General features: G+C 44.3%; 1 protein-coding gene and 1 long non-coding RNA gene across 2 annotated transcripts in view; both read right to left on the bottom strand.

Moving 5' to 3' along the window:
- CSMD2 (CUB and Sushi multiple domains 2) overlaps positions 1–27,092 on the bottom strand; it is a 345,266-nt gene that overhangs the window by 121,731 nt on the left and 196,443 nt on the right. Inside the window, exons 12-14 of the mRNA XM_087760834.1 lie at positions 22,727–22,830; positions 17,405–17,517; positions 9,136–9,318 (exon numbers count right to left, since the gene is read on the bottom strand). Coding sequence (XP_087616960.1) covers positions 9,136–9,318; positions 17,405–17,517; positions 22,727–22,830 — 400 coding nt within the window. The remainder of the gene's footprint in view (positions 1–9,135; positions 9,319–17,404; positions 17,518–22,726; positions 22,831–27,092) is intronic.
- Positions 60–2,156, bottom strand: LOC148055388 (uncharacterized). The gene is made up of 3 exons (XR_015705464.1): positions 1,630–2,156; positions 1,371–1,463; positions 60–562 (listed from the first exon to the last, which is right to left on the bottom strand). It is a non-coding gene; the product is annotated as an uncharacterized LOC148055388 (long non-coding RNA).

Genomic DNA, 27,092 nt, shown 5'->3' with positions numbered 1-27,092 from the left:
ATTACTGATCAAGTACTGCAAAAGCAATAAGAAAAATCCCTTTATTAAATACAGCAGAATAAATCACAGCAAAACTCAGTAGACACAGAGTACCTAACAAAGCCAGGGAGACTCATGTCATTAGCGAATAAGTACAAGATATTTATTCAAGTCATCACAAACATTATCAAGATTCTGTGTCCATTTAGGGCAGTAAAACAGTGAAGCAGCAGCTCATTGCTGCTTGTCTTAGAAAGTCGAGTGGGACACATGGCTGTGGCATGAGGGCACTGCCCCGCGGTCCCGGTGCGAGATGCTCCGGGCCGGGCTGAACACGGAGGCATCTGACAGTCATTCACCAGCACAGCTGCTTGTTTCTGCGCTTTCACCCCGGAGCAATTTCTGCATTTGTCTGGTCACACTAAGCACAACTTGCTTCTCTTCTCTTCTGCCTTCGAAAGATCCTGCCTCCTCCCAGACCGTCTCGCTTCTCCTGCGAGGCAATGCCTGGTGGCCCCAGACACTCCATCTCTGCTCAGCCTGCACGCGAGAATCCAGGGCTGATCCCGGGGAGGGGGCACACCTGCAATGCACGGGAATGGGAAAGGCACCAGGTTCAGGGGCTGAAAACCAAGCAGGGAATCACTGTAATAATTTCAGTCTCCATGGAAACAAAAAAAATCCTGACTTCTCTCTCAGCTTTTAGATATCTTTCCCACTCTGACAGCTTGGGAGAGAACTTGAAGACAATAACGGATTTTCTGCCTTACCTTTCCTTTTTAAGAAGATCTCTCCTCTAGGCATAGCTTGCTGATGGACTGGAAAAATAGGACCTCAGCAGGAGCCTGGTTAATAACCTGCATGGCTCACTTGGGGAAGCGTACGTCCCCAGTAGCTAACAGGGCTGGAAGCTCAGGGCACTGTTCAAGCTGCGAAGCAAAGTGCTTTACATTTTGTATTTTCTTCTTTCAGTATCTGCTGTTTCAATAAACACATCTGCATCACAATGCGTTTTGCTTCTTAAAACCCCGAGGCACCAACAGGGCAAGTGGGAGGCGAGGGAAAGGAGTCTAGAGCAAATATTAACTGGGAGAACTTTTTTTTATTTCAGAGCAACAAACTCTTCAGCTTACTCTGACGGAGTACCTGTCACCGCCAGCATGTGGCTAACCGGGGGCGGGAGAGCAGGTATGTTAAGAATAATGAAAAATAGGCAGGGTTCGGGTACCAGACCTTGAGGAAAATATCATCAGTGAACTTAAAATAGACTGTATAGGAGCCTCTGTGCACACAGTAGAGCGTTACAATACCGAAGCGGGTTCCATTTCTACCCACTCGAAACAGGAACAGTGACTGGGTTACTGGGGACAAGAGAAGTCTCTTAAACTTACTGGAAGGTGCCGATCCCCACTAGGGCCGTGTTGGGCTGCTTGTCTGCCAGGGTTTCTGCAGCCAGCTGTTATTCAGGAGGTGCTCCAAGGCTTCTGCACAAAGACAAGATGCTTTCCTGTGTGTCCCTGTTTATTTTAAGGGATCTCTCCCCCTCCCTGCGGTCTCTCTTGGGAATCGGTGGCAGTGTCCACATGAAGATGGAAGTTTAACTGTCACTTTTTGGCAAAAGCCCCAAAGCAGTCTAGTGGTCTTATGTACCTTTCCCGTTTTGCTCCTTCGTGGCTTAGCAGAGCATCCTCCCTCTGCTGCAGCGCTTGGAGCCGTCTGCCAGCTGCTGCAACACATTCGTCTCCTGCAGGCTGGAAGCTGCAACAGGCTGGGACTTGACTTGACTCCCCACGCAGTCCCACAGTATTGGCACACCGAGTGCATGAAGGATGACTGCTGTAACACCAGAAAGGGCAGGGCACCCCCGAAGCGTGTAACTGCAACTGGGGTGATGGCAGCTGCACACCAGTGATTAAGTGCAGCAGAGGGTGTGTGGGCAGGTTCAGCCGCACATGAAGCTCTGCTTGTGGGGAGCAACAGAAAGAGCCTTGACGATAAACTTGCACGCATCGACTCCACCTGCAAATTGGAGATGTTCCATTGCAGCTTTCTCAAACACCAACCCCACAGGTAAAGCATTAAAGTAAAATAAGGCAGGCATAAAGGAACTTCCCTGCAGACCAGATTGAAGATGGCACCATAACATACACCACATTGCTGCCTTCTGGATATAGAGATAGGGGAAGGGGACAGAGGCAACCTCCTCGCCTGATAAAACCAGTAAGTGTCATTTCAGGCTCAGACTCATGTAAAGAGAAGCAACCCATCATGCTGAGCAATTGCTGTCAGGAATACGGACAGATGCCTTGGCACAGGACAGCTCATTTATAGCAGCATGAAACCCTATCAGGGTAACAGTTCAACTGATTCAAGCAGTAAAATAACAAGCATGGAGACGACCCAATAAACTGCATCCTCCTGATCAGCGCTGAGAGCGCAGCTGGGAGCACCTCTGGCGAGCGGCGCGCACGCACAGCGATGCGGCCGGACACCGCTGTGAAGCCCTCCGCTCCAGCTCTGCCCACGTGCAGGCGCTCTCTGCCGGAGCAACACCCCTGCTGAGGACGTGAGAGCTGGCTACGTCTGCTGGATCACCACCACAACCTCATCTTGCACCCTCTACCCTTATTACTGCAACCCTCTTGCTGAACCAGGCTGACTGCAAAAGCACCCCAAGCCCCTAGCAATTTGGTAGAAACCGAGAGAACAGACGGAGCAGCAGCTCACAGCAGGAGACTGTTTCTCCTGGCTCTCCAACTGCTAGACAGAACTCACTGGCAAAGTAACGCCAAGGAGAAAACAGGCTCCGGTTTGACCCAGGTGGATGTCAGCTTTCCTTAGATAGGGACACCAAGGGAAATTTTGCATCTCAGTTGACAAGTGGCGTGCTGGAAGACGGGCAGCTTGTTTGAGACAACTCCCACGGAAGAGCAGAAGGGACTGGTTAAGCAGCCGCCTTTTAAAGTCACAGAAAGGAAAACGGAAAATTTTCGTATAGGTTACACCAAAAAAATGCCTGGGGAGTGCATGGGGGACAACAAGAACACAATTAATTGAATTAAGAAGGTGCTTAAGTACACTCCCGCCCAGCACAGCACTTAAGCACACATGTCTACTTAAGCAAACATTTAAATCTCAGTGCTTTGATAAACTAGGGCTGCAATGCAGAACAAGGGCTTTGAGGGAAAGTGCCCTGCTTAATTTTAAGAACGGAATGGTCTTACATGACTGCAACCGTGAAACAAGGTTGTTAACAAAAGCTACAAATCCCACATGTATATAGAGACCATGGTAATCCTGCCTTCATTTAATTTGCTTCCCTTACTGCCAGAGAAAGGCTGGATCTCGATGGCTCAGGGGAACAGGCTGCAGATAAGGAGCATCTCACCACCCATTTGCTGCTCCGAACCCAACTCGGATCAAGGGCAAGCAGAAGGTGTTAGCAGGTCCTGAAGGACAGACATCTGTTGCACAACGCAGAAACCATCCAAGCCCTGGAAGCAGCCCCAGCAGGACACGAGCCCGTTTCTTGGCAGGCTTTCAGCTGTACAAACGAAGGATGCGACCGGCTGCTTTGCAGAGGCCAGAGTTGTCGGGTTTTGGTAGGTTAAGGTTAGCTACCAGTTTCTGTTCCCAGCTTGTCTGGGAGAGATAATTAGAATGTCTCTCTGCCGTTACATCAGGAAAATCTTATCAGCATGCTTCAGAAAAACATCAATCGAAACAAAACAAACAAAAAAACAACAAAAAAAACCCCACACAGCAAAACAGCATGGAAATAAAAATTAATAGAATCCCTACACTTCTTCTAAAATCCACTAAAAGCAACTGCATCGACAAGCAGATAAACAAGTCCAATGTTAGCTAGAAAAAGAAAACCTGCTTACAGCAGGAGGGATAAACGTTTTGTGAGTTAACAGAAACTGTTCCATCAGCACTGCAAAAAAGTAAGAGGAATTAAGAATAAAAGGAATAATATGAGGAGCACACAATGGATGAGGTTTCATTGGAAGAATGAGAGCCTATGCTACAGTTCAGAAATCTAAAAAGCTCCTTTATAATCCAAAAAGTATCAATTCCTTTAAAAGAAATTTTTCTGGAATTTCTGATTAAAGAATTATTGGAAAATAAAGGATCATTCTGATCATCTTATCTGTCCACCTCCTTAATACAGACTGTGAAACAATTCCTGCTTCCTACCGATCTCCAGAAAGGAGCATCCAATCTCAATGGATTAGGTATGGAGAACCCATCACTGCCTTCAGTAGACTGCTCCAAGGGTTAACCACTCTCTCTGTTAAAAAGCTATTATTTTTAAAAAGGCAAACTATGCTTTTATCACTGCTAACTTGAGACACACTCTTCTCCAAATTACTCTTCATAGGTTGCTGTGAATAGTGGGCAGGAAAGAAGAAAAGAGAAGAAAGAAAGAAAGAGAAAGAAAATAATGACCAATTGACAATTTAATTTAGAGCTAAATGAAAAACTTGTCAAGTGATATAAAATTACATGGTTCTGTTCAGTACATTGCTGGGAAAACATCTATTGCACTTTGCATTTCCAGCTACTAATCCTGAATGTTTGTACCAGACAGTGCACACAAAAGGTTAGCCACTCACCTCAAAACTCAAATTTGCAATCTTTGCAAAGAGGAGCTAAGATTATTAAGCAGGTATAACAGGCCAATATGAGATTAAGAAAAAAAAGGAGTAATTACCACTAAGGAGAAGAGAGATTTTATACTGCTATTAAGGAAAATCAGATGCTTAAAAGGCTGGAAAAATGCACGAAAACATAATGCCTCCTAAGAGGACGCCTGTGTCAGTGCCGTGCTCCTGCGCGGAAGGATGGGGGATCCAGGGCTGTGCCGACCTCCTCATGGAGCCAGCTCAAAGACAGCTCTCAACAAGGCAAAGGATGGCGTTGGTGCTCAGTTTGGTCCAAGAGAGTCAATGCACCGTTCGGACAGACAGCGCAGCTCTCCAGCGTTAGCGGGCACAGCGCTGCTTCTTCCCAGCGTTCCCGCGTGTCACAGCGACCGTGAGCAAATCGGTGAGGAGAAATGGGCTGCGGTTGAGGTTTTCAAGCGAACAAGAAGGGAAGAAAGCATAACATCTGCTCCAAAGCCAGAGAAGAAAACACACGATTTAACATAGTTTCAATTGGAAATGCTTTGGAAAATGCCTTCTGCTCTGTTTAAAGGAATATTATGCATGACTACCGCTCTAAGCAGGTCTATAATACAAAGAGTTTACGGTAACACAACAAAGTCACTGGAAACTAATGAAGATCCTAAAGCAAGATCAGAGCAACATGACTGTAATGACCATCAGATCAACGGACATAAAGTGTCTGGAGGAGTCCAGAAGTACTCTGAAACAGCCCAACTCCAACGACGGCCCCTCCACGTACACGCACACACGCGCGCACAGATACATCACCAGCCTTTGTGGAGTTGCAGTCAAGTGACGCCAAACAAAACCCCCTCGGTTCAGTGCAGAAACCTCCCTCCTCAGGGTCGCCTGATGCACTGCAGTCGGAACGTACATGCCGTTTTATTTACCTTTCGAACACGTGACGGGTCCAGAAAACTTGAAGTTTGCAAGTCTGAGATCAATGAACTAAACTTGTATCAGAAAACAATTTGTTTTCAGAAATTACTCTCCCAGAGCAACTGGCAGAGGAGAGTTAAAACAAGGCAAAAACTTTGCCTTTATTCAGCGAGGTGGTTACAAAGGACATGCATTGTCATGACTGTTTATGCCATAACCTATCCCATAAAACGACGGCACTGCTTGACACAAGTCAACCATTCAGCTAAAGGCACAGGGCTGAAAACTCCGGAGTTGTAGGTCACAGGCCCCCGGGGGCAGGGCTGCGGGCAGGAGGAGGAGGAGGGAAGGGAAGGGGAGCTGCTGGGGAGGAATAGCGAAGAACCTTGCAAGACTTACTGAACTGCTGCAGAAACCCTCCGAGAGCACTATCCCCCTGCAAAGGCGATGTTAGCTCTTCCCTTCCTTAGCAAGGAAACATAAACCTTGTGAAACAAATTTCGGTCATAGAAAATGTTTTGTAGCAGGGCCTTCCACTGCAATAGTTCACATAAAATTCAGATAATGAGTTTTTCCCTACTATACATGAGTATGTTTAAACAGTAATTCCAACCATGTATTTGAAAGTTATGGCACTGCTGAAACGCCCTGCTCCCCCACTACGTCTATCCAGACTTTCATCATCATTCTCACTGCAGTAACTGAACAACTCACCAGCTTCCCCTTATAGCTGTAATTATGGGCTGGTTCCCCGTTCACAAGCTTAATAATCTCCTCAGCCACCGGTAACTGTAGACTTCAGTTTGAATATTATATCCCTTATGAATTCCTACCATCAGAGCACAAACTCCATCTAAGTAGCACAACGGTTTTCCTTAGGTACCATTTATCTGCATGACATCTCCTAAGCCCGTTTTGCTCTCCTTCAAGACTTTAAGAAAACGGAACGTAGCTCTGTACGAAAGCAATGGCTCGGGTCATCCTGCGTTATGAGAACTGCCCTAGCCTTTGAGATACCACAGTTCTGTAACTTCAAAAATGCAAGTGTCAGAGCAAACAACAGTAACTACAATGCTGATTTGAGCACTACGAGGTGCTGCAGAACAGGGAGAAAGAGAGGTCTGCAGGATCCAGTCATCAGATACCCAGACACCCACAGTGCACAGAAGCAGACACCAAGCTCAGAGCACAGACGGGCGATTGTGCTGCCCCATCCAGCTACGGTACTACAGGTTCCCAGGCTCCAGGGCCCTTGTTTCAAGTGTCTCAGATCAGCAGAGATAATCTAAACATACACGGCAAGGCCAGGGATACGCCGCTTAGTAAGGGGTTTGCAGAAGACGTGCACTAAGAAGTCCTGCAAAGTTTCTCAAGTGCCCTATGTGCTCACCCTGGATGGTTAAGGGATGCAATGGCAACAAAGAGGATGAAGATGGAAGGTCTGTTATCATGAAGGCACAGACAGTCACGAATTAAGAACCCGTTGCAATAGCAGATGCATTACTTAAATGGTTTGTGTTGCTTTGTCATCGAAGCCCCAGGAAATGAGTTCTCCACAATAAACTCTGTCTGCTCATAAATCATTTGCTCAGGACAGCAGGATGCACCGTAGCGCGCTGTTTAATCTCCTTCTGCATTTGTCACGCATTTGCGGCCAGAATCAGAAGCACTGAATTGTTTGCATATTCCAACTAGCGGCACATAAATCAGGTTACCTTATTTTCTCACCTCATGCCCAATACATTTAATGGTCTCCCGGCATTTACAGAGAGCTGTTACTAATCCCACTACAGATTTCATGCCAGGTTACACATTTTGTCATGTAACCTCTGCTGATTCACGCACACTAATATGATGCTGTCTAGAATAAAGGCAGGGGACTAAGGTGTAGAGAGGACTATGAAATACTTTTTCCACTGCCTACGTGTTGCCTTGTTGATCACGCATCTCCAAAGCTGGAGGGCCACAGAGAACAGAATACAATGGAATTATTTTAACTAAAAGACTCATGCCTGTACTATGCTTTGCACGGACTGCTGATCAGGGCTTGATTTGATACCCCTGTTCAGTATCTATCTAAAAAAAAAATTCCTACTTTACTGGCAAGTCTCCTTTCTATACTACCCTGATGCAATCCTCTCATACCGGGCACAAACTATGAGCTTGACCTCACTGCAAACTGTCAGCAAGAACCTCACCCAAACCATCAGCTGTTCAAATTCATCTGAACTTCTGGGAAATGTTAAAAAAAACCCTTCTGATGCAGAAGCATCAGAAACAGTCTAACACTTCCCACTTCAAAAATAACCAGGGAAACTCCATTTTCCTCATCAGCATCTTCAGCTGATTTTCTTACAGAGAAAACCAAGAAGGAAGGGAGTCATGGCATCTGGAAAAGGCAAAACTCACGAAGTAATTGCTTCCTTTCCCCGAACACATTCTCAAACGCTCAGAGCTTAAATTAGTGTTTGAAAAGAAAGGCACTCACTTGAAACTGGTTTCCCACATTCTCCTATAAATTGCCAGCGTAGGGATGCGAACGCCCCGCTTCTCCCACAGCTCCTGAAGAACCCAGGTTCAGCTCTGAAGTAACAGGGCTTCCCCCCCCAGCTGTGTAATCGCTTTAGTACAGATCAAGTCCTGCCACGCTACAAATGAGCATTTTGTCCTGGAGTACCTAACACCAGCATTTCTATTTATCTGCATAATGAATACACACTTCTAAAAATTAACATTTCTGTTTTCTCTCTATCAATTTTCCCCACACTTTTGTCCTCTGTCTGCTGCTCACCTGAATTTTCCTATTTTTTTGTTAGATTCAGCCTCACTCCCCTACACCATAGTATCTGTTCAAAGGCACAGGCTTTAACATACCCAAATAAGCAGAAATGAGACAAAAAAAAAGAGTTTGCTTGTCACCAACCGGGGAAAATATAGGTACTTTTGTGAGTTTTGGCAATGTTCAAATTCAACATTGCTTCTGAGTGAAGGTTCAGGCGATATAATAAAGCAGATTGCCCAATGCATCTTCAAAGGACAGTGAGGCCATTAACACCCAATGGGGACTGTGCATCCAACTCCCATTTACAGCTGAAAATTTTATCCTTAGTCACTACTGAGAGCATAATATCCTACTTCTGCTGAGAACTCATGCAACAAATTAAGGTCCAGCAGCAGGGAGCCTGAATATTGTCAGATCATGAAGGAAAATTAAGTGGCCAAAAATAGAATCAAGTTTTAAATTATTTTTTTTTGTGTCCATGCCTCCTGTCTTGAACACCAAAGCCCTTTCTCTCCAGAAGGGATCTGAACCAGAAGGCCGGGAGGGCAGAGGGGTAGAGCAGAGAGAGCACACGGTCCCAGCGCGAGCCCCAGTCTCCGCTGGACGCTGCTCCCTGCTGCACATCCCTTCTCTGCCGAGAGAGGAGCCAAACCAGACTCTCCCCATGGCTTCAGGGAAGTGAAGCTGCAGCTTGGTGCCATCTCTGCCACCACGAGAGCTTGCCCTATCCCGGGTACCAAGCACAGAGCACAAACACACCATTTACGTGACCACCTCACCACACAATGAAGATATTTTAGAGCCGTCTCCTCACTGACTTACAAACACAAACTGGTTTCTGAGCAGACCACTGGCTACTCTTTTGGCAGGTAATTGTTTTCTGTCCCTTCAACTCAAAGGCAGGCTGGCACTCAAACTTCAAACTGTCCCCGTGGCGAAACGTGGATCCTTCTCTCCTGCCATAGGCTGGGATCCCGGGATCACCGCAGCTCCCTTGGTCAATCTCTGAAAGAAAGAAAACAAAAGTTGCATGGGGAGAGGGCTCTGATGCCAAGCTGGCGCAGTGCCTGCCGTACATCTGCGCCGCGTCCTGCTCGCCAGCGCTCCGGCAAAGACATCGCATCCAAAGGAGCGCTGGTCCCCTCCGCACCATCCCACATGGGAGGGGGGTCCGCGGCAGCGCAGAATGCAGCCGAGATCTGTCTTTAACACGCGGATTTTACCGCTGTCACTGAAAGGCCCTCCTAACAACCTCTCCTAACTGCTTCCTCACCCTTAAATTAATCACCACTAAATGAGAAATACAGCGATACCCAAGGAGATCCTAATCTGCATCTGCTTCAAGGACTTCTTTGGAAGCAGACAGACCATGTGTCACTGAAGGGGACCTTCAGCACTCTTTGGCAAAAAGGATACGGTTGGGATGTTTTGCTGGACTGCGATGTCTGCTGTCTCTCCCTCCCCTCCTACCCCCATTTCTATTTCTCCATGCGGTCCCGAAGCAGACAGCCGGCGCCTTATTCCGCAGAAACATTCAGTTTATCTCTTGCTGCGCATGTATTTTGACTTCAAGTAAATCATGGACATAATTTTCTGTTATCTTCTGCTCTGTACAATTTCATTTCAAAAGGCCCCCCTGCTCTGTATCGCTATTAGCTACAAAAATTCATTCCTTTACAGCCTCCTTAGTGCTCCCGCATTATTTATCTGCTTCACATTCATCTCATCTTCCACATTCTCTAGTTTTTATCCCCATCATCTATGATCAGCCTCGCTGTCTTTTCTCCCCGTTTTCAATTTCTTACACCAAATTGGAAACTTCTTTTATGACATTTTCTTTACAGAGGAAAATCGCATAATCCGAGATTTGCATTACTCCATCTAATATTCCAATTTGGTTTGAATAACAAGCAGCACCTCATTATTATTCTGACTTTGAGCAACTTAGATACAGGTGTATTTTGAATAGAAGTCACAACGAGGCACCTAGCTTCTGCTACTGCTGTATGTGTCAAACTAAAAAGTCACTGTCAGGTAATGAAGCATCCCAAAAATAATTTAACATAAATTAATATTAAAGATTTCATTAAATAGGTTTCTTTTTTGCCTGTCAGTGAACACTGTTTGCCACGATTTACGTACATTCCTGCAGACTTTGAAAATCTAAATGTTTAAGATCTCTGCTTATATATAAGGGACAAAAAATAAAACAGTTCAGATATTAAAGTAGCACTGAACTATATATTACTCTCTAAAAAAAAAAAAAGAAAAAGGCAGGACACAAATAGTGCAAATCGCAGAAAGAAAATTCAGCTTTAAAACTCAAGAAATAGTAACAAGATCAAAGGGTAGTGTGCGTACTTCAAACGTGTATCATTGTGACCTGACAGAGACATGGGAAACTGATAACGCTTTCTGCTACGAGTCAACAGCCTTTAAACATTAATTTTTGTTATTCCTTTCCTTCTCACACCTTGAAGTCTTGAAATACAGTATTAGCAAGTAACACTGCTGGCGCGCTGTCCCACAGGGCGCCTTTCATCCAGCGCCTCCAGCTCCTGCTGTCGCTGAAGCCTGCGCTGCTGGGTGCCCTGGGAAAGGAAACGTTGCACATCCCAGTACCACTCTGGTTGCTGATGCTTGCTCAGAACGAGATGGCCGCTAACACGTCGCTCCAGCCACCTCTTAAAACAACGCACACAGCATTAAGGGCCAGGGGGAGCAATGCAGTCATCTCCCAGCCCGCTTTGTACCCAGCACTGCCAGGGCCACAAGGGAGCAGGAGGGCCAGCGCTTCTCAGCCTGCTCCTCCACGTTCAGACGCTCTTCCACCGAGAAGCAACAAAACTCTGTAACACACAGACATGCAATGTTTTCCTGCCCACACCTGACTCCAGAGAGAGCCCTGTCCTCCTAAAGCCCATGGGAGTTTTGCTATTACGTTCAGCAAGGCTAAGATTTCATTGCCGACCTGAAGATCTTCCCTCTGCACGTATCTGTGGTTCGGGAGGGATGGCAGCCGCGGGAACCCCGCCAAGGGGCTGCAGACAGACATCCTAAGGAGCTCCAGCTACTGCAGAAGCCAAGGGAGCTACAAGTGTTCAGCATATTCACTGCTTTTGTAAAATGAGGGTATGCTTATGCTACCAGATAATCAGAAAAAATGCAGCCAAGCAAAAAAAAAATAAGTCCCTTTTGACCCTCTGCTGAGAAAGAATAAAGGTAACACAGATGCTCTCAGGGTGCTGACGGAACGGTCTCCTCCCTCCCTCGTGAGCCCGCGCGGTCCTGTTCTGCCACGCTGCACGAACCCAGCTGGAACATCGCTACGGACAGCGAAATCACCAGTTTAAGAATGGGAGAGAAATGAAGAATTAGAGCTCACATTTTCCACCATGCATGTGATCTCCTTGTTAGCAGCAGGCACACAAAGCTAGCACATTTTATTACATGAGAGGTCAGAAAATGGAATTTCTGTCCTGAGAAAATCCCCCCTACATTTCTTTTCATACATTGCAAGACTCATGACATATTTGGCAGAGCAGAAATTCCAAAAATGAGTGGTTCAGAAATATCAAAACGTGTTACTTCAATAAGATTGAAACATTTCTCCTGATGAATGTTTAAGTAAAATCACTTCCACATTAGAATAATAAAAGTCAAAACTAAACAAGAACATCTAAATCAAGTGTTGTGACATTATTTAAATGAAACAAGTTGAAACGAATCTTTCAAAACTTCTCCATCAAATATTATATCATGCAGATCAGATTTTGACAAAACAGCATTTTTCTAACGGAAAATGTTTCACCAGAAATTTTTCATCAGTTATTTATGCTATTTGTCTTCTGGTGGTGGGTGGAGAAAGCGGGTCCCTTTGCTCAGCGCAGAGGCAGCAGCCTACACATCCAGTGACTAATGAGAGCGAGAGCCTCTCTCAGCCCGCGGGGGCACGGAGCCGGTGCGGGGAGCCCCAGCGCTCGCTCTCTGCTCCCCTGCGCAGCCGCACGGAGACACCGCAGGCACCCGACATTTCGGCCACTCTTTTCCCAGGGTTCTGTGGGAATTTCTGCTCCTGCCCAACTCGGCTCTGGAGGAAAATGAGGATTTTGGAGCTGCAAGTACTGCACTAGCAAAATTCCAGTTCCTGGAAAAAACATCCACAAGATGTGGGAGCACTTAGAGGCCGTACCCGAGGAAATCGCGCAAGTGTTACTTCTAGTCAGAAAAGACCCTCAAGAATACATTTAACATCACACGCGCTATTTTGTATGTCTATCAACTTTGCTTAAACTAATGAAAGCTAATAGTGTCAGGTATGTATCTGAAGGAAGCAGGACCAGGGAGCTTCCATTGCTTAGTTCTTTTTGATTCCGACAGTGAGGAAAAAAGGATCTAAAGAGGAAACACTACGAGGAGGAGGAGGTAAAGCGAGAAGAAAAAGCCCTTTCTGCATATCTTTGCCACATCCCACCTAAACCACTGTTGCCGGGCAAATGCAGAAACTGAATCTAGCAGGCTCATTAAAACCGTGTGGCATAACATCAAATCACTCCTGCCAAGGTTTATACGAGACTTAAATACAAGTAACATGACCCCGAGAGCAGTTCAGGTCAACACATCATAAGCTAAAAGCCTTCATGTCTGTTGGTTCAGCAGTATTTCAGTGCTAGTGTTTTATGACATGAGTCAATACATTTAATGGAAAAGCAGAGCAGGAAAGATATAAACACTAAGTTTTCTGACAGACTGCTACCATCAACAACATTGGGGAGTTAGGTCATGTAGAACCTAAAAAAAAAAAGAAAAAAAGAAAAAAGAAAATACACATAATCAATGAAAACTACCTGCATGTTATCTGGGAGCATTTCACTAGACAAAAATCAAAGACAGTGCTCCACACCAGGGAGCTTCGAAAGCTAACTCGGAACAGCAGCAGCACTAGTTTCGGATAGGTGTATTTTTTCCCCAAGTCTCCTAGGATCAGGCAACTTAAGACGTTATTGTTTCTCCTCAATTTGACATATATACATGTGTACGAATACCTTTACATGCAGCTTGCATGCCGGCATCTATATAGAGAGTTCCGGATTTACATATAACATATATGTAAGAAGAGATGTGGAAACCCAGCGAGCTCACCCAACCAAGCACCTTGGGCAGCACCGATTTGATTAAAACCAGAAAGGTCAGTAAAGGCAATCTTCGGGCTCCAGCTCTGCAGAGCTCCTAAGCCTCTTAGCACCATGGGGCTAAATTTCAGCTCTAAAGCTAAGCTCTCCAGAGCCAAACACTTAGTCAGCATTTCAACAACAATAAATATTGTTTAATCATCCCCTGCCTGCAGCATGCTAGAGTTCAGAACATAGACCTTAGTCAGCTCTACCCAAACTAACCCAATTCCAACAGAAATCCAAACTAGATTAGCGTGTGTGTCTATAAATCTTGTTTTAACTTTAAATTATTACTTTATATTAAAAATATACAGATATAAATGTAAGACTAAACTAAAATCTGGCTTTGTTCTATTTTTTTGTGTTTTAACATTTCTGTCTCTTACCACAGAATTTTATACTATTGATGTACTTTTAGACCATCACTTGTAATAACCTCAGGCTCATCAGTAACAGAAACATGTTTTTCCCCACACCTCCCCCGTGAGGAGGACCAAGCATCTTCAGTCCACCGATGGGGAACATAACTGCAGGAGGATTGTGCGTGATATTATGGGAGTCTGGATCCTCTTCAATGAACCCTAAATTCCTCAAGAAGTTTTGAAAATGTTACCTGAATTATTTACACCCAACCGTTACGAGGGATTGACCTGGGAACTTTCAAAGAACCATTCCGATGGCTGTGGAAGGCATCAGCCCTAAGAGGAGGGCATTCTCAGGAGAAGTCACCTGAGATTAAAGGAAAGGAGGGAGAAGGCCCAGGACCCCAGGAGGCTGTAAGCCCTCTCAAGCCAAGCACTAAACTGCAGTATCAATCAGCTGCTATAGTTGTGAGAAAGAAAAGACATTTCCAGCAAAATGGAGCTTAATACAAATTTCTTCTGACAAGCACTGTAAGTCCAAAAACATTGTTCACTATTATGAGAGAATGTCTGTTTAAAAGGATAAAAGTGGCTGCAGTTGAGACATTGGAGATTTAGAAGTAATCTTCATGAACATTAATGAGCCAGATCCTAGGCTGGTAAAGACTGACACAGCTTAATTGAAAATCAATGCTGTCACACTGATTTACACCCACTGAGCATTTGTTCCAAACGCATCCAATCTCGCAGTGCAGATTTGAAAAAACCCAATTCCAGATACCTCGCATTTTGCGTACTCTTCCTGGTGCAAATATGCCTCCTCTTCACTCAAAAGTGAAGCAAAAGGACCTGGCTGGCGCCCCTCCTCAGGAACCCCACATTAAAAATTTGATGGCATATTACCCTCCTCAGCATGGTCCTTCCAACAGGTCCTTGAATCTGTGCATCAATAAATCCCTTCGGCATAACTGTTTCAGCACTAGCAACAGGCTTTATGATTGCATTACGCCTAAAATGTACACTAACACTTAAATGTTTTAGGATAGATGGCTATTTAAACATGTACTGTAAGCAATACTTTGCCCTTCTATTAGGCAGATTTTTGGTCTTGACTTCATATAGCTCCATTAGCTGTAATTTTCCCCTCGCAATTAGGAAGAAGTGTGGCTGTAAAACTGATACTGGAACTTGTTAGTAAGTTGCATATAATTTCATAATGTATTTGGCAAGTGCTAATTGCCTCTTACTTAAATGTCTCTTGCTTTGTAACTCAAAGCAGTTGCAAAAACTAAGAGAGTTTTATGGACCTGGCTGACTGGAGGTTAGCTTAACCTCAGGGTAGCGCCAGCATGGACTTTAGCCATGGAGTGTATTTCTTTGTTCATGCACAAATCCATTTTGCAAGGTCAGTAAGCTGCTGTACAAAAACCTGCAAAGACGCCCAGAAAAAGAGAAAAGATTTGAAGGATAGGCAGAGAGTAGCCTCCACGTCTAATAGGTGCAAAGGACAGACAGTCCCCAGGAAGGGTCCCTCCTTCAAGGCTCATCAGGGGACAGCAGAGCCAGAACACCCCCTTTTTTTCTTCTCTAGGAGGTTATGGACATAGAAGAGTAGAGCAAAATAGGCAGCAGCTATGCAGGTAAAGCTGAGGAGTAGGGAAGGGAGAAGCACGTTTGACATTGGAAGCTCCATACAGCAGGACACCAAAGCATGAATGATACTGGTGATCCCCAAACCGACTGGTGAGGTCACAGGGAGCAAGAGCAGCTCAGCCTTGCTATACATCAGGCTACCAAGAACATCGAAGCAAGTCAGAGGAGGAAAAAGTCAAGCTCCTTATAGATCCAAAGTTCACAGAAGATGAACAGCAGCATAAGGAAGTCCCTATATCATGTGCTTTGCAACTTTATGTGCTATGCTCTGGGGTAAACATAAGATTTATCAAGAGACTGAAAGAATATGTCCACATTGCCCTTTGGATGAGATTAACAAACCAGTCAGGACCTCAAAGCAGAGCCGGAGAGCGCTTTCGCCCGTCCGCGGCTGGCAGGGAGGGGTGCAGCAGCATCCTCTGCCAGGCTGCCAAGAGTCAGCTGCAGACAAACGTGGCAGGAGACATACATCCCAGCTACTGCAGAGAGCAAGCTTTCAGGCTGGTACCGTCACAGCCAGTAAGACTGAAATAGTACCATTAAGATGCTCCCTAGACAATCAGGCAGGATTTGCCTTTTCCTTCTTTCAATTCCATTATCTCTTATCCATGTCTCTCTAATCACTTTTCTGCTGACCTGGTCCTGCAATCCTGTAAATACTTCAGCATCATGACCCAGTCCCCTCTTCAAGGCAGTGCTCAGCGTGCCTGGACATGCTGGCATTTAGTCCAGCTAGGTTTTCTGGTAGGTCAGGTCCCTTCAGGCTCCTAACTGCTGTTACTTTAGCATCAACCAGCAGCACGACTCTGGGCAGGTCCTGGCCTGAACACAACATGACACTTCCCTGAAACATGGTAAGTCCCGGGGAAACACTTTTAAAAATGAATGAACACTAATGTGCATTTAGGGTCCTTGAAAGAAACAGATTTAAATGTTACTGCTGATGTCAGTGGAAGCTGCTGGTACTCAGACGTTTCAGGAGCAGCCCCCATGTCTAGGTGAAGATTTGTGTGCCTACTTTTATGCATCAGAGCTGAACGAGTAAGCCATCCCTGGTATCAGCAGGTCATAGAGAAAACTGAAAGGCATTCAAGTGCTTTGAAAAGAGATTCGAGATGACAACAATACCAAAAAGAAGCTGACATCTAAGTGGAAGTGTTCTTGCATGTCTGCGCTGGCGGCTGCATTACGGAAACAAGCTCCCCCTCCGCTGTCGGATGGAAGGAGAGCACGTTCTTCGGAGCACTGCCTACAGAGGAAGCTAAGGACCCTAGGTGGTCACGCCGAACGTGGAGACACAAGATGGATTTCCAGAAAATCTAAAACCAACTCAAACCAGGAATTTAAGAAAAGCTTCAGCTAAAATCACTGGTCACTTACACAAGTTAGAAGGCATACTTTTCATCACAGTTTCTCTAACTTTGCAAATACCTACAACAACAGTAAACGCAGAAGCTTATGACAGAGTTCAGCATTCGCTTCCTAATGCATTTCATGAGTTTCTTTTGAAAAATCCCAGCATTAACTTCTATTTCATTTCTAATACTCCAGACTAGTGAAAATTTAAAGTAGCTGAGACCACTAATCTACTGGAACCATTGATTACTTGATCTCATTTTCTCCCACAGACACAGTCTGTTGCCATCAGCTGAAATTCGCCAACTCTTTTCCAATAAAGCAGATGAAATGGCAACGAAACATTACCCACCCAGTCTGCTTTCATAGAAAAGAAATCACGAAAGCTGTTCTTATTGGAGCAAAGCTTCAGTTATAAGAAGAAAATCTGCAGAGCTTCAATATATTTAGAGAAGCTTCTTTCTCTCTTTTCTCCCAAACAACTGTACCCATCTCATCCCTGATCCTTCTAGAACAGGTAAATTCTGAGAGAGACACTTGGATTACCTTCATACGTTGCTTTGAATCCCAGCAAGTTGCTGACACTGTCTGTCTGGAAGAGGAGCCACATCTGGTGGTGTGTGCTAACGATGAGATCAGGGACCGTGGTGCCTGTCAAGCTGTAAAAATAAATAAGAACAAGTAAACAGCCTGTACCTCTCCCCAAACTTATTTTCCCAGCAAAATAAAGGCCATATATACCTCTGTAGGAGCAGAAAATAGCAAGAGCAATGCCAACACAATTAAGAATAATCCCAAAACAGAACATGGTCCAACAACCTGATAGATTTTCAAGACAATGAGTCTTTTGCCATAGTTGAGGGCCTGCAAGTTATCATCATCACCACTACAATAATTACAATTTAGTACCGTTATTGTAATATATTATCCAGCATCAATAGTAATCATTTCCTTTCTCACTGAAGCAAAACACAAGGAAACAAATAAAATTCCCAGGACCCATACCGGCAACTGAAGCCTCTTAACTGCCTTTAGAGGTATTTTGTAGCGTTACAAAAATTTACTTTCAACGCATTCTCTACTACGTTTCTGTCCTGACAGAGAAGTTTCCACAAGGATCTCAAAAAACCCCTGGAAGACAAGGCACAAGCCTCAAATCTGGTGAATGCCCTGTGAGCCCTTGAGAAGTGCTACTGAGCCAGGCAGTACATGGGGATGATCGGGACCTTGCCTACCCTTCAAGGATACTCCTAGGAGAGTTGAAGAGATTTAGAAAAATGTCACTAATATATCCATATTAATGAGCCGTGTGTGGCTCGTTCAGCCTTTGGGATTATCACCTCGTTGTGGTTCAACGCAGCTTTAGAGTTTTATCCCCCACCCACACAAGCACCAGTGTAGGCACTTACACACACACAAATGCCCGCTTTGAGCACAGCTCCTTCCCTCTGCTTCTGAAAACAGAGTAACAGCGCGTGGGAAGGGATCATTACTACAGGAGTACGAGTGTTATGTTGCCTGTCTTAGTGGCAGTGTTTAATGTTGTTGTTATACTATTGCTGCTGAGGTATCATCTGTGATAAATTTATAAATTACCTTAAGTGCAACTACTGCAAGTGGATAGGTGGGTTTTTTTTTTCCTGTAGTGTTTGCTTAAATCTAAATACATACATATGTATAGATATGGCTTCTGCCTGGCACCGTTCTCAAGTACAATAGCAGCACCTGAAAGACATCTTGATAAAATCGATCCCCGAGCTCTCAAGGCAGAATGACTGCAAACCAATACTGCAAGGGAACAAACCCAGCCGCTGTGCGTTGATAGCATCCTGTGAATAAATGTGACTTGCAACCTCCAGGCATAATTGTTGCAATTCCCAGTTTCCTGGGTAATCGGAGACAGCATGGCCAAGCTGCCAATTACTGTTTGTTTAGAGTGAAGCCAAATGACTGCTTGAAGAGTTGTGCTACTTATCCCACTCGCTTGACGTTCTTAACACTGGCTACCTGCTGAGCACCAGATTCTTTCCAATAGCCTTCCAGGTATCTAACGTAAATGGGACCAACCTTGCCATACACGTAACCCTCCTCCCCGTCCCAGAGACATTCACCAGTCACGTACGCATCAGGGACTACTCTTAACACCTGAAACCAGGCACCGCTCGAGCTTTGGCCGTGGAATCTGGAGTGGGTTTTGCCCTGAAATCACATTCACATCTCCCAAGCCCATCAAAGTTCTCCCAGTTCTGCCCCCACCTTTGCTCTGTTATTGCTTTGACCTGCATCAAAAACGTTATTGATACCAGGGTGCTGGCAAATTAAGAAGTAATCTTGTTTTAATGACTGTTTTGCATCCAGAGAGTTTGATGGAGAGTGCAGAAGAAGTGCTACTGTTGATTCTTCTCAAGTTATTTAAGCAGCAGACAGGCAGGAATGAGGAACACACCAAGAGAAAAGCCTTCAGAAAAAGGCGCTTCAAAGGTTTTTGCATGCTTTCCCATTCCACTTTAACAAGCTGAATGACTGATTTGGGTGCTTGTTACTTTAGGGAATAAAATCCTCTCTGCAAGTCAGAAAGCTCAGCCTAACAATCTGTTATGTTCTCCGAGATGCATTTTACAGGGATGTGAGTGAGACTGGAAACAAATGGTCCTTCATACCTCAGTTTGGGATAACGTCTGCTGCTATGCAAGTTGATTCAAATGTACTTCTTGATTTGAAAGGCTGCAGGACTGGGTTCCTCTTGAATAGCCGAGAATAAATGAAGAGCAGTAAGAAAATTGGAACTCCTGTCTTTGACAGGGTTAGGTTTCTGCATGTTGATTCCTCCAAAAAACCTACAGCTGGTATCCAATGGATACACCTGATACCTCCTGCCAGCTGAATTCATGCAAGAGGGCAGCAACCGCTGAGAAAAGTTGTCCATGGACCTTCAACCACATTCATTAAAAATGGAGTATTTCTGTGGTCTTCACACCTCTTTCACATTTCATTAGTTTTCAACTTATCCTCCCAGATTAAAAATAAAAATAAGTAAATTTCCCTGTTAGGACCAGCATGAGCAATTTAACGGAAAGTTCTCCTGCACTGGGAGTAGATCCCGCACACTACACCTTGTGCCGACATTCTCGGATATTCCAAATTTGCATTAGCAAAGTGCTGAGTAGCTAATACAGAGTGAGAAAACGTGGAATGATTAAAATCAAATCTAGGAAAATCTTCATGGGCTTTAGGCAAACAAAAAGGGATGGAATGAGAAATGATTTCAGCAGGTTATTACAAACTACTCCCCTGGTGGTAATTTGCACTTTTTGACCAATCAGCTGTGAAATGTTCTGTGACACTTTAATTACAAACACTTCTGCAATAATCAGACTTTACATTTATATACATTGCAGGTTAGAGTTCCTGACCTAAGTACCACCGGTGTTCATGTTCTGAAATGAAATGTAAAGTAAAATGAACCTCAGAGAAACAGAGATTTCGGAAAGACATGCAAACATTAAGATCAGTGAAAATGGAGTGGGAGGCTGATTCATGTGGAAAAACAAGCGAAGAGGAGGTATTAAAAAACACAATATGAAATATCTCTACCAGTTGGAAAGAGTACAACAGCTTTGCTAGAGTAGCTTTTGGAGAGTTGTTTGCTCTTATACATTTTTTATTAGATAGAAAAGAAGGGAGTCTTTCAAGCTAAGACACTAAAGCTGAATGCTGGAGGCCCTGGTTCCAACAGCCCATTCATCACTTAAAATATTCCTTCTCAAAGTCACGGTGACTTTTCCCTGCTTCTGCTCCAGTACCTGGCCTTGCAAGTGCCCTCAAAACATTTGAGGCTTTGACAAACACCACTGGCTTACATCTTCCCTCAAAAGAGGCAATGGTTACTCCAGCATGGCAAGGAGCCACGCTTTCAGAAGTGGTCAGGACCTGGACACAGTCAAGGGGCACGCCTGAGCTCCAGAATAAGGACAAAATACCTGTAGGTGCTCAAAGCTGACCTGAAGTCGCTAAGTTCAAGCAAGCAGCACACCTTTGCATTGGCACGGTGCTAGGCATGACTCACGATTTGCTCTGCTTTTAGGCTCTCCCCGCTATTTGCGCACACCGTGGCACGGCTGTACCGGGTAACTTCGTGCTTGCAGTACTGAATTGCATCGCTCAGAACAGGCATGCCGAGAGCAAGATAGATTTCCTGAAGTACTCAAATGTATAGCACCCTGAGGTCTCCAACAGCTTTTAAATTTTGGATTTCCATAAAGCTACACAGTACTTTAATGATTCAGAGAAGCTATAGCAGGAATCATTGTTTCTTCAGTAAAGCGGATTTGAATGATATATAATTATCACAATTACATTTGAATGATACACAAATTGATTTCTCACTGACCCTTCAGAAAAGGAACAGAGAAACTTTACTGGAGGAAGAGCAAACATAAACCATTAACATCAGCAGGTTAATGAGAATAAACAGCCTTCTGAAAGATGATCAGGGCTCACTCTTTTCCAACTGTGGCATTTTCTAGAGGCTGCTATAAAAGACCCTGACTTACCCCTCTGCTACACAGGGATCAACTTCCACTGCAACCACTTCCTTAGCATGGTGCAGATTCAGAGTGGGGCACGCTGTGTACGTAAAACTAAAATTCAGAGAGACGTGAAAGTTGAAAGGGGGAAAAAAACCTCTCTGTGGTGTGCACGCTGACTGCCACCCTCCATCAAAACCCTGAGGTCCCAGCACACGCTTTCCTCCGAGCAGCCAAGAGCTCTCACTCACCTCAGAACTGCCTAAAAAATAGCAGACACCAGCAACTGATGCTTACGTGCTGTAAAACACACGGGTCAGGGAAAACCCTTGCCTTCGATCTACTAACTGACACATTCCTTTGTATCATTCTGACACGCTCTTTCCAACTGAAACCAAAACCGTCTCCAGTTATTAAGCACCGAGTAGGAGATGGCAAATGCCAATACAGAGCCCATTTCCCTTTTATTCCCTTTATTAGCTGCACTGTAACATAAAGCACTTAGTCTTCAAACCTTCTAAAAACAATAGACTGACAACACAGCAATTCTTTATTCTAAAAACCGGGGGCATCAGAGATTTCATCTCTTCCTTCAGCATGGCTGGACTGGTCCCGTACTGGTCCAATGTCCTTTCTTCATAATTAAAATTGAAAAAACCCAACAAAATCAAAAAATAACCCAATAATCAAACCCTCCAAAAAACATACTTAGATGGGAAACACTGATACAGGAAGGCCTGGAAGGAAAGCGGGACTACCTACACTGTTTCCTCTACTGAAGAAACCTCCATAGAACATCATATCTGCAAACTAAAGGGTATACGGTGAGGGGGACCCATTCTCAGCCTTGAAGAAGCGTGCGTCATTGTGTACACAAATGCACGCTGGCTGTAAAACGCTCAGAATGTCACTCAGAGAATGGATTTACAGCCACTTTGCACTGTTAAAAATGACTGCACAAGAAGGACAGCACAGGAGAGAATGATCCAAACAGTTCTCAGTTTCTGCCTGCTTTGCCTTTACTCCTGTATCCGAACTTTAATCCCATTCACTCAGCTCCCTGGACAGCCTCAGCCTCTCTCCAAGGGGCCCCAACAAAGGCAGCACAAAGAGAAGCGAAGCAAAGAGGTAACAGCCTTTCTGTCAGCTGAAGCCTAAGAAAATGTGACGGGAGAAGAAAACACCCAGAATAGTCAGCTCCACCAAAACCGATCAACAGCATATAAACCATCCAGCGAGGTGCAGCCGGCAGACTGGGACTCCGTCCAAACACAGCAGCTACATCTTGTAAGGCAAAACTTTGGCGTGGATTTCTCACAGGGACAAAGGACATGCTACTTACACGTAAAGCACAGTTTTCTGGTCTCCGACTTGTCCTCCATCACCCACTGTCAGAGTGTCATATCCTCTTTCTAGTTCAAATTCTTCAAAGGTGAGTTTGATAACCTGGTAAAGATGCAGCACGTTAATATGAATCAACTGCCAAGACAGCCAGCAGATCCTCTTGTCTTGTTTATTTATCTGTTTGTCTATCGAGGAGCAATTTATAAGAGCATTAATATCTTCAGGACATCACCAAAGGTGACCGTCCTCGCTTTTTATAGCACTGTAGCAATTCTTTCCAGACAGATTGAGCTCTTACTGAAATTACCTCTCAGATTTTTCTGCTTTATCTATTGATTTTCCAGATGACTTTATTGATAAAGATATGTGTGTTGGGATTTCAGCATGCTTTTTTTCACCAGGTACTTGCTACAATTTCTTTCATAAACCTGAGATTATGGTGATGGATTTGAATGTGCATATAGGCAGCGTGTTGGTTACATACGGAGCAAGCGGAGAGTCTTTTTTTTGCTCTGTGCTGCTCAGAAAGTTCCCCTGGTTTTCAGAAGCTTCTGTCAGACCAAGAAAGGCTTTACGTGAATTACTGCTGGGGTAGCTCCAGGAAATCGTCTCAAGCCGATTCCTGCGTTTTCTCTCCTTCCCTATGCTAACCTTCCACCCCCACTCAATTTACGTAGCCTCTACCTATCATTTAGGAGCAGAGGTCCCATGGAAGTCGAGAGGTTTGTGTTCCAAGTCTCCTGGCTGCTTTTGAAATCTATTATTCTCAAATAACTGAAAATTACAATGTGACTTAGGGGACAAAGGTCTTAATCCAGCTACAGACAGTGCAAGCAAACAGAAGAGAGCTTAATTTACAGAAGTGCTTTACATTGACAATGCCAGGAAAAAAAAGAAATCAATGGGAACTTTGTTTCTTGGAGGTTTTTAACTGACCAGATTCAGGAAAGCACATGAACACCTGAATGCATTCAGATCTTTGTGCATGCGCCTGTAAATATATTAAATTTCCTAACTTTCAACAGACTAAATTACTAAATTTAGTCTCACATTACTTTTGTCATTTCACACAACACCGAAGTTATCAAAAGCAATTAAGGAGAAGGACCTACATGTGTGCCAAGGACCCCAGACACCCGATGCCACCCTACGCCTCCTGACGTGGGGCAAGGAGCAAGGCACAGGAAAACAAAAATCCGTCTTATAATTTCTTGCCTACTATAAACGCAGCATCTCCTGCAAACACTTGAGCACGTGTGCAATCACAGGGGGATAAAAGTCCCAAAGTTAAAACCAAAAGCAATAATTAACTGTGTTATGTTAAATGTGAGCATGCCTCCGGTCTCTTCAAGGCTTGTCCCGACTCTCTAGGAAGCTGACAATGTTTTTCTGTCAAAAGTCACTCAACTTCAACCCCTTAAGAAAACGCTGGGTAGTCAGACATCGAATGCCTCAAGTGTTCTTTTAAAAAAAAACAAAAAAAAACCCCCAATGGGTGTATGTATAGTTCAGACCGAACTGTCACGTGCTACCATCTTCTACATAAAAATGCAATTAATGCTTTTCAAATGCATAGAAAAGCAAATTACACATTTTAGCTGTGACATTCTGAAAGTAGGGTATTACCCAAAAGCCCCAGGGTCGTGAAAGAGGAGCCTGTGTGATACTTCACAGAAGTTTGGAACCATTAATTTTAGTAGTAGTACCAAAATATTAACCTGTGCAGATTATTATTAAACCATGTAATGATGGAATAATGTAATTAATACAAAGAACACACTGCTGTAAAATGGCACACATCATTAGTTAAATCAGTCATTCAAGTAAACTGCATTCTAAGAAGTCTGACCCTAATTAAATAACTAATTACATTCTAGTATACTGAAGACTGCAACCTTGTGGCACAGGAACAGGATGCTGAATACAATATTTATTTATCCATTTTCCTATTTTCTTTTTGGTCTGAAACCTGAAAATTATTTAATGATCCATTAAACAACAAGAGACCTACCAGCACACACAAATACATGGATGACACAAAACCTCAATTTGAAGCTACTGAAGTGACAGGAAACAATTAGCAAAGTCAGGAAAATAGGCTGGAATGTGACACCTGGTTGCAAGGCTTCGTGCTGCAAAGTGATCTGAAGTGCAGTCACATTCATAGGAAAAAACCACAGTCATTCTCTCCACGGAGAGCAGCACCTCTTGCACTTTTATTCAAATGCTTTACAAGCACACATTACTCATTTCCCCCTCTCCCCATCTCAAGCATCTATCTTCATTCGGGATGAATCATCCCCTGGAGGGGCCCATCTCTCTCCACCGATGACACAAGAAGCTTGGACAGAGCTCTCTTTGGCTTAGCTAGACTCCAGGTGAGAATAACCCCTGGAGAAATATCAACCAGTAACATCCATTACGTCAAGAAGGTTCACAAATAGTTTTCATGCAAATTCACCAATTATCATACACATTTCTCAGCTCCCAAGTGATTTATTTTTCCACTGTGGTTGAAATTAATTCCCATGGCACCAGGGACCAGCAAAAAACCTATATAACCTGAACACCCCCCAAATAGGTTTGATGTCACCTTCTGTACAGGAAAGAATTCCAAGTTGTCAACTGAAGAGCACTATGCCCTTAATACTGTTTATATAGGTTTCTGAGCAAACTTCGAGGGGATTATGTAGCTCAGTGAATCTGGCTCAGTTCTTTTCCAAATATAGAACAGATGACTTGCAAATGAGTTCTAAATTCAGCTCAGTGGTTTTCCCATCGCTCATATTAAAAGCTTCATATAACAGGACCTGATCCAAAGACCACTCAAGTCAATAAAAAGATTACCACTGATTTCAGCAGGCTTCAGCTCAGGCCCATAATGCTTTTTATCTTCAAAGTATTTTACAGGCATTTTAATTAATTCATCTTCAATCCTTCCCTCACCCATGCTGGGGAATGTGCAATGATGAGATCATCCCCTTTGCACACAAAGGCACGTGAGTTAGGGAGGTGAATTCTCTAATTTAGCGACATGTTTCTAACATGGGCCATGCTTTAAGCAAGAGTTTTATGTTTACTTTTCAGAGGCAGCACTATATGACTTGTTAGGTAGGAACACCAGTGACCGAGCTGGCATTAAAACTCATACATCAGCAACTCCCATAGCCGTACTGGGCTATGCACGCGAGCCGCTGCATTAGCCTACGCAGCCAGCCTTGGGAGCTGCTTGCTGGACAAAACAAATCATCCATGCCAGCGAATGTACCTGGCTTTTTGTATTTTCACCAATCAGATATGGTCCTGTCTGCACAACTTTGGTTTCTGGAGCCTTAATGAATTCTTCAAACAGCAGGAAAAACGAAGGGTAATTGATTTGTTTCTACTGTTTCCCGTCTTCCCGAGTGCCAGAAGGAAGCCTGCGCCTCGCCTGGGCTCCCGGGGCCGCGCGGAGCCTCCCCTGCCATTCCCGCAGAGGAACGGCGCCAGGCTGCAGCTCTGCGCAGCAGCTCCGACGAACGCGAGCAGGCGAGGCACCGTGCGAGGACCAGGCAGGCAGAGCAGGGGCTTTCCCAAAGCAACTACTGCGTTCCTCAACCCTCCCTGCGTCAAAGAGATGAAGAGTTTTTCCCCATCTGTAAATTATGCTTCCAGGATGAGACATCCAAAACCCAGAAACCCTTTATAAACTGATATTACTAATTAACTATTTAGCACTTCAAAGAAAAAGAAAACAGCAGTTCCTTTACACAGTTAACATAAGCTGCTGATTTGACCAATCTATCCTTATTTCACTTGTGCTACACCTCTTTACAGTGTATGATGTTGCAGCCCAGGGAGCACAACCTACAGTTTTTTGCGCTATTGAATCTCTGCTCCAAATTGGTAAGTATTGAGATTAATGGATTTTACCAATTTCAATCCCCTTTATGATTTATGAAAGCTGAGGATCAGGACTTGCAGATTCTGTTTTCTAATCAACAGTTTATTATTGCACAGGTTTAAAAGCTGAAGAAGAAACTAAGCAGGGAAAGAAGAGAAACTTTCCCTCAGCACAATTTCACAAAGACAGTAAGTTTTTGAAAAATGAGACAGTCTGCTCAGGAAGCTTACAAAAGGAGAAGCTTGTCCTATCACAGTGCTGAAGGAAAAGCAGAAAGAGTTTGTGCACGAGGCTGGCAGAAAAGCTAATGAACAGAGCTGAAGATTAGGCTCTGAATATTGAACACGAAAGCAATGTGGCAAAGGGTCAATAAAACAGTGGACATGGCCCCTGAGCATCTCTTGACAACTGATTGCGATCTCCTCCTTCATAATTTGTACCAGAAAACCCAAACGGAAGCGCTAGCCTACGCAACACCCAG

This window comes from Nipponia nippon, unplaced genomic scaffold, assembly GCF_047370975.1.
Source record: "Nipponia nippon isolate SJK-2023a ecotype South Korea unplaced genomic scaffold, ASM4737097v1 scaffold_23, whole genome shotgun sequence".
NCBI lineage: Eukaryota > Metazoa > Chordata > Aves > Pelecaniformes > Threskiornithidae > Nipponia > Nipponia nippon.
This window is presented reverse-complemented; position numbering and strand designations above follow the sequence as displayed.